This window comes from Oreochromis aureus, linkage group 7, assembly GCF_013358895.1.
Source record: "Oreochromis aureus strain Israel breed Guangdong linkage group 7, ZZ_aureus, whole genome shotgun sequence".
Taxonomy (NCBI): domain Eukaryota; kingdom Metazoa; phylum Chordata; class Actinopteri; order Cichliformes; family Cichlidae; genus Oreochromis; species Oreochromis aureus.
The window spans coordinates 55,036,137-55,049,849 of record NC_052948.1 but is presented as its reverse complement, the minus strand read 5'-3'; the positions used below and the strand labels follow the sequence as shown (position 1 = coordinate 55,049,849).

Below are 13,713 nucleotides of genomic sequence, written 5' to 3'. Positions count from 1 at the left end.
ATTTTCAAGTTATTCACAAAATGAAAACCCATAATGTGTTTCAGGCGAGAACGCACTGTCTCGCCGAAATAAGGCGATTTTCACCAAGTCCATAAAGACAGCTGTAACTTTTGATAGGAGACTCGGACACACATATTTCAGGCTTGGCCTTATAGAATTCAGCATTTCCATGCTGGGGAAATAGGTTTTGCAGCTGTTTGAGCTAAGATCTTCAAGTTATTCACAAAATGAAAACCCATAATGTGTTTCAGGCGAGAAACGCACTGTCTTGCCGAAATAAGGCGATTTTCACCAAGTCCATAAAGACAGCTGTAACTTTTGATAGGAGACTCGGACACACATATTTCAGGCTTGACCTTATAGAATTCAGCATTTCCATGCTGGGGAAATAGGTTTTGCAGCTGTTTGAACTAAGATCCATCCATCCATCTTCATCCGCTTTATCCGAGGCCGGGTCGGGGCAGCAGCCTAAGCAGAGAAGCCCAGACCTCCCTCTCCCCAGCCACCTCCTCCAGCTTATCCGGGGGAACACCAAGGCGTTCCCAGGCCAGCCGAGAGATATAATCTCTCCAGCGTTTCCTGGGTCTGCCCCGGGGCCTCCTCCCAGTGGGACATGCCCGGAACACCTCACCCAGGAGGCGCCCAGGAGGCATCCTTGTCAGATGCCCGAACCACCTCAACTGGCTCCTTTCGATGTGGAGGAGCAGCGGCTCTACTCTGAGCCCCTCCCGGATGGCCGAACTTCTCACCCTATCTCTAAGGGAGAGGCCAGCCACCCTTCGGAGGAAGCTCATTTCTGCCGCTTGTATCCGCGATCTCGTTCTTTCGGTCACTACCCACAGCTCGTGGCCCTAGGTGAGGGTAGGGACGTAGATCGACCGGTAAATTGAAAGCTTCGCTTTTACACTCAGCTCCCTCTTCACCACGACGGACCGGTGCAGCGTCCACATCACTGCAGCCGCAGCACCAATCCGTCTGTCGATCTCCGGCTCCTCTCTCCCATCACTCGCGAACAAGACCCCGAGATACTTGAACTCCTCCACTTGGGGCAGGAACTCATCCCCGACCCGGAGTGGGCACTCCACCCTTTTCCGGCTGAGAACCATGGCCTCAGATTTGGAGGTGCTGATCCTCATTCCCACTGCTTCACACTCGGCTGCGAACCGTTCCAGTGCGAGCTGGAGGCCTTCACCTGATGAAGCCAACAGAACCACATCGTCCGCAAAAAGCAGTGATGAGATTCTGAGACCACCGAAGCGAAAGCCCTCCGCCACTTGGCTGCGCCTAGAAATCCTGTCCATAAAAATTATGAACAGAACCGGTGACAAAGGGCAGGCCTGGTGGAGCCCATCACCCACCGGGAACGAGTCCGACTTATTGCCGGCAATGCGAACCAAACTCTTGCAACGGTTGTATAGGGATCGAATGGCCCGTAGCAATGGGCCAGACACCCCATACTCCCAAGAACACCTCCCACAGGACACCCGAGGACACGGTCGAATGCCTTCTCCAAGTCCACAAAACACATGTAGACTGGTTGGGCAAACTCCCATGCACCCTCAAGTATCCTTGAGAGGATAAAGAGCTGGTCCAGTGTTCCGCGACCAGGACGAAAACCGCATTGTTCCTCCTGTATCCAAGGTTTGACTAGCGGACGAACTCTCCTTTCCAGCACCCTGGCATAGACTTTCCCAGGGAGGCTGAGGAGTGATCCCCTGTAGTTGGAACACACCCTCCGGTCTCCTTCTTAAAGATGGGGACCACCACCCCAGTCTGCCAGTCCAGGGGTACTGCCCCTGATCTCCACACAACATTGTAGAGGCGTGTCAACCAGGACAGCCCTACAACGTCCAGAGCCTTCAGGAACTCGGGGTGGACCTCATCAACACCAGGGGCTCTGCCACCAAGGAGTTGTTTAACTGCCTCAGTGACCTCGCCCCGGAAATTGGCGGGTCATTCCCTCATCCCCAGACTCTGCTTCCTCCTCAGAAGACGTGTCAGTGGGATTAAGGAGGTCCTCAGTATTCCTTCCACTGCCTGACAATTTTCTCAGTCGACGTCAGCAGCGCCCGCCAGCACTATACACAGTGCAGGTAGAGCACCGCTTTCCCCTCCTGAGACGCCTGACGGTTTGCCAGAATCTCTTCGAGGCAGTCCGAAAGTCTTTTCCATGGCCTCTCGAACTCCTCCCACACCCGAAGTTTTTGCTTCAGCCACTGCCCGAGCCGCATTCCGCTTGGCCTGTCGATACCTGTCGGCTGCCTCTGGAGTCCCACAGGCTAACCAAGCCCGATAGGACTCCTTCTTCAGCCTGGTGGCTCCCTTCACCTCTGGTGTCCACCATTTGGTTCGGGGATTACCACCACAGCAGGCACCAACCACCTTGCGGCCGCAGCTCAATGCAGCAGCTTCGGCGATGGAGACGCTGAACATGGTCCATTCGGACTCAATGTCCCCAGTCTCCCTCGGAATGCTGTTGAAGCTCTGCCGGAGGTGTGCGTTGAAGATCTCGCGGACTGGGGCCTCTGCTAGACGTTCCCAGCACACCCTCACTCACGCGTTTAGGTGCACCGGGTCTGTCCAGCGTCCTCCCCGCCACCTGATCCAACTCACCACCAGGTGGTGATCAGTTGACAGCTCAGCCCCTCTCTTTACCCGAGTGTCCAGAACATATGGTCGCAGGTCTGGTGATACGATTACAAAATCGATCATCGACCTGTGGCCTAGAGCGTCCTGGTGCCATGTGCACTTATGGACACTCTTATGTTCGAACAAGGTGTTCGTTATGGCCAAACTGTGATTTGCACAGAAGTCCAATAACAAAACACCGCTCGGATTCAGATCAGGAGGCCGTTCCTCCCAATCACGCCTCCAGGTCTCGCTGTTGTTACCCACGTGAGCATTGAAGTCTCCCAGCAGGACAACAGAGTCTCCAGATGGGGCACCTTCCAGCACCCCCCCAGGGACTCTAAGAAGGCTGGGTACTCTGAACTGCCACTCGGCGCATAAGCGCAGATGACAGTCAGGACCCGTTCCCCGACCCTAAGGCGCAGGGAACAAACCCTCTCATCCACCGAAAAACCCCAACGTGCGGCAGCAAGCCGAGGGATATTAGAATACCCACCCCAGCCCGCCGCCTCTCACCAGGGGCAACTCCAGACTGAGACAGAGTCCAGCCCCTCTCCAGGAGACTAGTTCCAGAGCCCAAGCCATGCGTGAGGTGAGCCCGACTATATCTAGCCGGTACCTCTCAACCTCACGCACTAACTCAGGCTCCTTCCCCACCAGGAGGTGACATTCCATGTCCCTATTGCCAGTCTTGGCAGCCGGGATCAGTCCGCCAGGGCCTCCGCTCCTGGCCGCCGCCCAGCACACAATGCACCCGACCCTATATGGCGCCCCCTGCGGGTGGTGGGCCTGCGGGAGGATGGGCCCATGTCTCTCTTTCGGGCTGTGCCCGGCCGGGCCCCATGGACTAAGGCCCGGCCACCAGACGCCGCGCCCTCGGGCACCCTCCCGGGCCTGGCTCCAGGGCGGGGCCCGGTAACCCTATCCCGGGCAGGGTAAACTGTTCCCTCGATATTCTCTTCATAAGGGTCTTCTGAATCGCTCTTTGTCTGGTCCCTCACCCAGGACCAATTTGCCATGGGTGACCCTACCAGGGGGCAAAAGCCCCCAGACAACATAGCCCCTGGGATTCCTGGGACACACAAACCCCTCCACCACGATAAGGTAGCGATTCACGGAGAGGAGTTTGAGCTAAGATTTTCAAGTTATTCACAAAATGAAAACCCATACTTTGTTTCAGGCGAGAACTCCATTCAAATGCATGTAATAGCGAGAAACGCACTGTCTCGCCGAAATAAAGCGATTTTCACCAAGTCCATAAAGACAGCTGTAACTTTTGATAGAAGACTCGGACACACATATTTAAGGCTTTGCCTTATAGAATTCAGCATTTCTATGCTGGGGAAATGGGTTTTGCAGCTGTTTGAGCTAAGATTTTCAAGTTATTCACAAAATGAAAACCCATACTTTGTTTCAGGCGAGAACTCCATTCAAATGCATAATAGCGAGAAACGCACTGTCTTGGCGAAATAAAGCGATTTTCATTAACTTGAAGACAGCTGTAACTTTTGATAGAAGACTCGGACACACATATTTAAGGATTTGCCTTATAGAATTCAGCATTTCTATGCTGGGGAAAAAGGTTTTGCTGCTGTTTGAGCTAAGATTTTCAAGTTATTCACAAAATGAAAACTTGTACTTTGTTTCAGGCGAGAACTCCATTCAAATGCATGTAATAGTGAGAAACGCACTGTCTTGGCGAAATAAAGCGTTTTTGTACAACTGCATAAAGATAGCTGTAACTTTTGATAGAAGACTCAGACACACATATTTATCGGTTTATCTTGTAGAATTCAATATCCCTGTGTTGGGCAAAGAGGTTTTGCAGCTGTTTGAGCTAAGATTTTCAAGTTATTCACAAAATGAAAGCACCTGGACTGTGACATAACCAATTTACCAAATAGCCAATACCACCTCCTTAAATGTCAATTGGTCACATGTTTGTTTGTGAAGGTGTGATTCATCCATTTGAAAAAAATCTGTTTCCTTTCTTTTATTTGAACACAAACTGTTTCACATTTTACACTGACCCTGATGAAGGCCATTAGCCGAAATGCGTTGGTCACCTAATAAAGATGTTTCTCATTACATTTAAGGGTTGCTAGAGTCTCCGCATTGTCTCAATGTTGTTCAAGACATTTTCAGCAGTCAATCAGTTACACAAATATAAATTTCATAAATATCAGCACCGATTAACAATAATAATAAACACAAATGTTTTTTACAGATCAAGTGCAATAAATTTAAGATTAGCAAAGGTGATCAAATTAAATTTTAAATATGTAAAATTTGCATTCTTTATTGGATAAATTATGACAATGCAGTTACATGCCGTTACAAGATTTTAGGCAACAAATGATATAAACGATATAGTGCAACAAAATACAAATAAATCAAAATCAGTATATATAATTTCACAAAACCTAATTTAAAAAAAAATTCACTTCATTTACCATCATATACAATGCTTTTCTTTCCTTCACTTGAGATTTACATAGTGCTTATTCTGAAGAAAAGGCTCATGTAGGCGAGTGTCTTGAATAAACCCTGAATAAATGCAAAAACAACATTTCTCCAAGAAATGAACGTATCTCTATGACATGAAAATGCATTAATGTAAGTTCACAATGCGGCTATTACAACCAATGCTCAAGTGAAAGGATTACTGATGAAGAGTAATTTCCCAAATTATATCCCAAGTTTGGTAGGAAGATCTGTAGGTAGGAAGTACAGCAGATTAGGGTATTATTTATTTGCAGAATCCTAAAGTAGGCTCTCACAACCCAATTTCTTACCAAACAGTTAACTAATTTTACTTTTTGTTCTCAGTTCATTAGATCTATCAGTTGAAACTATACATTAATTTAATAGACGGAAAATGGTAAATGGTAAATGGCCTGTATTTGTATAGCGCTTTACTAGTCCCTAAGGACCCCAAAGCACTTTACACATTCAGTCATCCACCCATTCACACACACATTCACACACTGGTGATGGCAAGCTACATTGTAGCCACAGCCGCGCTGGGGCGCAGACAGAGGCGAGGCTGCCGGACACTGGCTTGTTTTAATATGGTACTGAAAATCCTTACACTGGTTAGAGAAGACATATTACAAGTTCTTAAAGATATACAGACTCTTCACAAAAAGAGGTTTTAAAAAAATACAAAATACAAGCTAACAAGGAGGAAATTCAAAAAATAAATACATAACAGTATTTTTTTAACCCACAACACCAGCAGATATCAGAAAATGAAAAGCTTAACCTCTAAAGGTCTTAGTACAAAAAAACTGCAGAAGACTTAAATCAGAACATTAACAGCTAAAAAGCCACAGCAATAGCATAAACTCAAATAGAAAATAATAGCTTTTTAGAAAAAAAGAAAATATATCAGTAGTTTTAAGGAATATCCTGTTACAGTTTTCTCCAACAAAGAAGGCATGTGTTTTCTAGTTTTTTTTTTTCTTTGTTTATTTTTAAGTATGTTGTAAGTAAAGGTATTATAAAGTAATAGTGCTTTTGATAGGTTACACTGGATCGTTAGCTTTTCTACTTCAATAAGTACAGAGCACTGCCACTACAGACTCAGGCAATACTATATATAATTGCTTCATCTAGTGATTATGTCAAAAATCATGTGGATGCACGGGTCCTACAACATCTTTTAGTTTACTCTGAAGTTTGTAAGACGACTGGCAGCATCCACCTTACACAGTTCAACGGGCTGGTTTTCCTGTTGTGAAGTGCTGATGTACCAGCCGCGGAACTTGACAGACTCAAAAGTGGTCAGAGAAATTCCAGTGGTTTTCCTGTAGAAGAGAAATCGCTCCATGTCTCTGTCAGTTAAAATGTCATCATGGTATTGCTGGCAGAAAGAGATGAAAAGAAAACATTTTACAGTCATTTTTGCATGCATGGAAACACATTTCTTCCCAATGAAAAAGAAAAATGTTTATGGAAAGTCAAAACTTGGACATAATCATTAGGAAAAATATCCATATTTTGCAGTAAAGAGGTATGTGAGGTGACTCAAAACTTGTGAAGAAAATAATTTGTGAATAAAATAATCAGTTAAGAAAGGAAATTAAAAAGTGGAAATTTTGATGAATCTGATTTTTTGGATTGAAATTTAAAGATGATAAACTTCTAAAAAGTCTTAAAAATTTTGTCATCAATTGATATAAAAGGAAAATTCAGACATAAGTCAAAGTTATTGGATAAAACTACTCAGAGTAAATAGTTTTAAAACAAAAAATGTTATACAGTCTCCTGTATAAGTTGTAATACTAGTAGTAAAATCTATAAACATCAACTTAAAAGTATGACATAAAAAGTAAAATATTGGACTTATTAAATCCCCATTATAATTTTCAGTTAAAAATGATAGGACAGGGTAAGACAGGAGGCTGGAGGCAAGGAGAATTTGTCTATTTAATACTCTCTAAAAATAAATAAAATGGGATTGCATCATGTGAATTTATATTTACCTCCAGAAACAGCACAACTTTATCGTCTTCCATGCGGCAAGACATGTACAGGTTGTTGTTGATAGACAGGACGACAATCAGACCAGGAGAGTCACCAGGAGGGACGGAAGGGATGTACCGCGACATTTTAAAATTCACTAACGTAAGGAAACAAAAAAAGTAAGAACAGGAGCTCATGTGTAGTTGGAAGACTGAAGTTGTGCAGAATGGCCATTTGTTTTTAGTTGGTAGTGATGGACGGATGGATAACACTCTCTACCTAAAGTCCAACAGGTTAAACATACTTGCTACAACTACAAGTCTTACATAAAGAACAGCTGCTTTTACTTCTTTAAGTAAAAGCAGCTGTTGGGACTCCAATCTAACTTTATTAGATTGTTAAAACTGATGTTACATTTCCAACCTTGAAGCTGAGGGTCATCAGATATAATACCTCTGAAATTCAGTGGAGTAGGACTATAAAGCGGCATGAACCTGAAATACTCAAGTTTAGTACCAGTACGTTAATATACCTGCTTATGTAAATGATTTTGTGTCCTGTGTGTACCTTTGCGGTGGCAATTTCCCCCTTGCAGAGTGATGGCCTGCAGCTGTAACTCTCCTGACAGGACAAGATCTTTCTGAGAGTTGTCACACAGTGTCAACGCTTTCTCACTGTTGGCACGCAGGAAGTCCCTTCGTTTTGTTCCTTTGGTGGGAGGCCAAACAGTTTCTAAACAGACAGAGGAAACAGAACAAGGAAAAGCAACAAAAATTTCTATTCACCTAAAGCTAGACAAGCAGCAGTTTCTGTTTTTCTAAAAAAAAAAAAAAATTATCCAGCTTAAGCATAATTGCACTTTAGTTTCAATTATAAATTGATAGCTGTCATTGATGTTTGACATATTAAAATAGTAAATGAGCTGCTCCAGCTCTTTAAGGTCTCAGTAAAGAGAAAAAAATACATCAGTAATCACATCAGTATGATGTGGTCAGTATGCTTAACCCAGATATTGCTACAAAATTATTGAGCAAACAATAATGTCGGACTTATTTTATTTATTGTTCTTCTGTGAACAAGAAAATGAGGGGAAAAAACACAATGATGATAAGAGTCGTGTTAAATGATAGAATTATATTTATTAAATTGTTGTTTTTAATTTTCAGTGGGACTATGAAAATGAATCATTTTTTTGTACTATTTTTATTTAAAAGGTGTTTTTGATCCAAATTTTTTTAATAACAGCATTTTGTATGATAACTGTATAGAGGGCAGATTTTGTAATCTCCAATTTGACCTGGTGATGGCAGCACTGTCTCATTTTTACAGTGCCTAAATATAGACGTCAGTTTACTTATGTGGTTGCCCACAATATCTGTTGTATGAGAATATGTCACGTCCATGTATCCAAACAAGAGAAATACAATTGAGAGGGCTAAACAGCCAAAATTTTGTATTTCTTCACAGCAGTGTGGTAACTGTGTGGTTTTATTTTTATTATATAAGCCATAAGAGGAATTTTTTATATTGTATAACAGTATTATTGTTATTAACAGTGTATTACCTTTCACTACACTGTCTATGATGTTCATGACATCATCATCACTGAGCTTCCTGTCACTTTGAGTAAGTGGCTTTTTCATCCTGTTTACCCCCAGCACTAAAAGAGCCACACTCTGCATGGTCCTTCTGTTGTGGGAAACCATCAGCTCCAAACCCTCATTAAGTCTGAAGATCTCACTTTCAACCTCCTGCATAATACAAAGCAGAAAAACAAGAAGTCAAACTTCTGCTGCTTCTTCTCATTCATGCCATACAAAGTTGATAGTGGGACAAAAATAATGCAGCTCAGGACAAGTTATGTAACCTCAACATTGCTCCATAAAAAATGCTATTCTGTAACTCTCACTTAGATATATTGTTGCCTACGTACACTTTTTTGTACACTATTTTTTGTACACTCTTGCAAGTACAAAACAATGCCCAAAAGGTTAGACACTGCCCAAAACAATGTAATGTGTTGAATGTAAAGTTTTGCAAATCTCATAAACCAATATTTCATTTTGAGAATTAATTGAGAAAATGTACCATCTCAAGGAAAAAATATGGTCATTTTGAATTTGATGGCAGCACAATATCTCACCTTCCTTGAAAATGGATGGGAGCATATGTTGCTTTGAAACCTGTGTATACCTTTTAACACTGATGGTATCTTTGCAGATGTTCAAGTCAGTCAAGTCAATTCCATAGACAGTAACATGCTCACATACCATCAGAGATGCCAGCTTTTGAAATAAATAAAATAAAATAAAATGCTATATGGTCCCCCCCTCTTTAGTGTGGAAAGCATGGTGCTTTCCATGCGTTTATCCAAAAGAGAATGGTTTTCCACTTTGCCTCTCTCCAGGTCCCTGAGTTGGTGGCTATGGGTTTTGAGAACTGAGAACAGGAAAGCTACGTAGGAAAGCTGCCTTTGCCACCCTCAGAGGCCATCGCCAGCTCCTCCTGTCTCAGGAAAACCAGGGACCGTGGTCCCAAGTAACCCCATCTCTCCAGCCACTCACACTTGGACTTTACATGGACTGTTTACAAATGCGCATGCCATAATTATATGTGTTGTTGTGTTGAGTGCTACTTCCTTTGTCTCATTATTTCTGATTTGCTCCCATTGTGTTTTCCACCTATTTCCTCTCCCCTCATTACCTGTTATGTATTTATTGTGTCCCCTTGTCCTTTGTCACATCGTCCCTTGTGGTTGACCCTCCTAGTAGTACGTTTCCTCAAAGAGTCTTGGTTGTTTGATTTTTTTTTTACCCCTGATTTGAACTTTTGCATCTTTGTAAGAGTTTGGCAATGAAGCTACCTTTCATCTGTGACATGCTGCTTTTGGGTCCGCCTTCCATCTACAACACTGGCAAACCTTGACAGCCTCAGTCCATTTGAAATGAGCCATGGTCCAGAGAAAATGGTGATATGTTTGAATCCCTTTTGCATTACTTACTGCTACTTACTGTAACAAACACAACCACTGGTTCATGCTTTTCAGCATACTTCTTTACTTGTTATGGTTGCTGTTACAAACACACGACTCCAGCTTGCCAGCTTGCTGCTGAACATACACACAAACAACAACAACACAGTCAGCACCCAGCACAGGCTTGAATGCAGTACTTGCAGTCGTGGGCCGAGGCTTCCGGGCGGCTTGGCAGGTGGCCATTGCGTTGGACCACACAGCATGCCAGCCTCTGGTGGAAGCCGGGCCAGTCCGCCGACCTCTGGCTTGGCCGGTGCTTCCCGTGCCTCGACCTCCAGCCCCTGCTGGGTAGGTCCTCCTGGTGCCCTGACCTCCTTCTCCAGCTGGGCAGGTCGTACGCTGCCTCGACCTCCGGCCTTGGCTGAGCAGCTGCCTCGCACGCCCCGACCTCCAGCTCAGCTGCCTTCCTCCGGGGAGCAGGAGCAGGTTCAGGCATCTGCAGGGGCACCAGTCTCACCCACCCGTCGAGTGGGTACGGGAGTGGAGGTAGGCTGTGCCCTGGCTGGTCTCACCCTGTGGACTGGCATGGGCGCAGTCCCGGCCTCAGCCACTCCCACGCAGTCCAAGGATGCCTGTGGGGGGTGCGGCAGTGTCGGCCAGGACCAGATCCAAGCTGCCAAACTCTCAATCACCTGGATCCAGTCCTTAGTCCGGTCCTGCAGTTCTTCCCTTCTTCCCTACTGCTCCTTCTGCATGGCCGCGAGCTCGGCCACCATTTGGGCCATCGCCTTCCCTGGCTGGTCCAGCCCTGGGTCTGCTGTCTGCTGTGCCCCAATCCTGGGTTTTGGCACCACTGTAATAGATCCACGGCATACCCGACCACATTTTCATGCTTTCCAGCGTACTTTATTCACGGTTGCTGTTTTACAGACACCGAACATACACACCAACAACAACAACACAATCAGGACCCAGCAAAGACTTAAATGCAGGGGAGGTGTGATGAGCTGATGCAGCTCCGGTGTATCAGCCGGATGTGGCGCTACAGACCACACCCCGCCAAACTTTTTTAGCCTTTTGCTTCCCTTGACCCAAATTTTTTGGAACATTTCACTGCCATCAAATTCAAAATAAGATGATATTTTTCATGAAATAGTCAAATTTGTTTAAAAACTGCATTTAAATTAAATTTTATTGAATGTATATGTGTGTGACAATGTAAAGATATGATATGAAAAAGTTATGAATGGGAAAAATCTTACCTTCATGTCAAAGCAGGTGGATTTAATTGCTTCTTCAGGTGAGCTGAAATATGAAATAAAACATTTTTAAGACACTGAATGGAATAAAAACACAAATAAATGTATATAATTATCAATATAAGCCTACATACCTATATACACAAATGTCTGTTGTAATGTGAACACCATGCATTGTCAAGCAATGTATTTAGACACAGAATGCAAGTACAATATGATTACAGTGAGGGAATGGGAAACGAAACATGCTGCCAGACTGGAGCTGTTCCCTTTTCGCAAACAATAACCCAGGATGTAACTCTATAATTGCAAATGATTTTGGGAAACTCCACCCTTAGCTACTGGTTTGAGATCAAAAGCATAAAACATTTAGAATTTTACTTAACATATCCATAATCACGTAAAAATCACATTATGTTGTTAAGAGTAAAAGCATTAGCTTTTGGCTTAAATTAAAAAAAAATTAACTGAATAAAACTTCTTGAACTTACCAGTCCAGAGCTTGAGAGAGATCAATATCACACATCGTTGCGAAGTAAATTGCTGAATTGGGATTTTTTTTAAAGTTCTCTGTCCAGGTTTCGCAACGTTTTAAGTAATTAGTGTCACTTGTTGCACTGCAAGTTGAGTGGCAGTCTGTGTGTGAGCAGCTTCCTTTATGTGGCTGGAGGTGGACCTTCTTTCCTTATGTCATCAGAAACCGCACTGCTGCAATTTTGTTACAGGGGAAATGGAAAGAACATGCTCTCTGCCTAATGCTACTCATTTCTAGATACAAAGTGAGAAGGAAAAAGTTGCAAAAATTCAGGTGAAAGGTATTTTTTTTTCCATTTTACACAACTATTTAAACAAAACTATAGGAAAAAATGCATAACTTAATGTTTGTAGGACTTTTGATGTCTACTAAAAATCTTCTAAAAATGTGAAAAAGGGTTTCCACCTTCCCGATATCCTATTTTTTTTATGTTTGTCACACTTTTTTGACAAACATTGCTCACAATTGTTTCAGATTGTCAAACAAATGTAATTATTAGATAAAACAAGGAAACACAAAATGCAGTTTTTTTAAAGAAAGGTGTTTATTATTAAGTGAGGGGAAAAATCCAACCCTAAATGGCCCTGTGTTAAAAAGTGATTGCCCTCCCCGTTATAATATATGTTAACTGTGGTGTATCACATCTTTGGAAAGCTGAGTTTAATTTCTCTTGCCACACCCAGTCCTGATTACTGCCACACCAGATTACTTAATCAAGAAATCACTTAAATAGGACCTGCTTGACAAAGTGGAGTAGACCAAAGGATCCTCATGATCATGACATGAGACATCATGAAGAGGTCCAAGGAAACTCAGGAACAAATGAGAAACAAAACAAAAACAAATTGAGATCTAACAGTCTGGCATTTTTTAAAGCTGTGAGACTCCCCAGGGAACCACAGCTTTTTATACAAAAACCAAGTTTTTGTATAAAAACTTGAATGAAATGTTCAGCTTGTACTGTGTGTACACAGGGAACCACAGTGAGAGCCATTATTACTGAGATATCTAGTTTGCCTGTAGAAAACATGGGGGGAAAAATAAAGCAGAAATGCTAAAGTGAAAAGACAGGCCTGCACATCCACTCAAGTCTTGCTTACTGAATAATTTCTGTTTAATTCTTAGTTTTCTTTGTGTTTATCTTTTCAACTTAATATATTTCCTTTCACTTCCAAGGAGTGGCCGGCCAACCAAAAATGCCCCAAAAGAACAGTGAGGACTCATCTAAGGGGTCAAAAAAAGACCCCAGAACAACATACAAAGAACTGAAGGCCTCACATAATTCATGAACGGAAATATATTAAGTTGAAGAGATAAACACACAGAAAACTAAGAATTAAACAGAAATTATTCAGTAAGCAAGACTTGAGCGGATGTGCAGGCCTGTCTTTTCACTTTAGCATTTCTGCTTTATTTCCCCCCCCCATGTTTTCTACAGGCAAACTAGATATCTCAGTAATATAAAATAAAACAAATCTTTGGCATTGGGCAGCAGATGGCATGGTGGTTAGCACTTCATAGCAAGAACCTTCTGGGTTTGAATTTGGCCATTGCCTTTCATGTTGTCTCTGTAGGTACTCCAGGTTCCTCCGAAAGTCCAAAGACATGCAGTCAGTGGGGTTAGCTTAACTGGTGATTCTAAATTGCCCATAGTTGCAAATGGTTGTCTGTCTAGACTAGTAGCTCTCACATGGTGTACCTCACCTTTTGCCTTGTTGTAAAAGGATGGATGGAACTACTTTGTCAATACAGCCCTGTATGGTTTCAGCCTTAATCAAAGGTTATTTGCATTTCTTTGTTTTGTTTTTTAATACAGCAGGTGTATGACCTCTTTGAAAATGTTTGACGGA

General features: G+C 43.0%; 1 protein-coding gene across 1 annotated transcript; it reads right to left on the bottom strand.

Annotated features, from left to right (window-relative positions):
* Positions 1 to 5,675: 5,675 nt before the first annotated feature.
* On the bottom strand, positions 5,676 to 12,926 carry LOC116333631 (interleukin-1 beta-like). Its single transcript, XM_031756867.2, has 6 exons — positions 11,820 to 12,926; positions 11,332 to 11,374; positions 8,660 to 8,846; positions 7,663 to 7,827; positions 7,116 to 7,252; positions 5,676 to 6,493 (listed from the first exon to the last, which is right to left on the bottom strand). The coding sequence occupies exons 1-6, from the start codon at positions 11,852 to 11,854 to the stop codon at positions 6,293 to 6,295; spliced, it is 768 nt and encodes a 255-aa protein (XP_031612727.1). The 5' UTR covers positions 11,855 to 12,926; the 3' UTR covers positions 5,676 to 6,292.
* Positions 12,927 to 13,713: the final 787 nt, after the last annotated feature.

Excerpts from the sequence above, each read along its gene's own strand:
- LOC116333631 (XM_031756867.2), bottom strand. The coding sequence starts at position 11,854 with ATGTGTGATATTGATCTCTCTCAAGCTCTGGACTG. Across the intron at positions 8,847-11,331 it reads CCACCTGCTTTGACATGAAG|GAGGTTGAAAGTGAGATCTT; the intron begins GTAAGATTTTTC and ends TGTATTATGCAG. Across the intron at positions 7,253-7,662 it reads GGGAAATTGCCACCGCAAAG|TGAATTTTAAAATGTCGCGG; the intron begins GTACACACAGGA and ends TCCTTACGTTAG.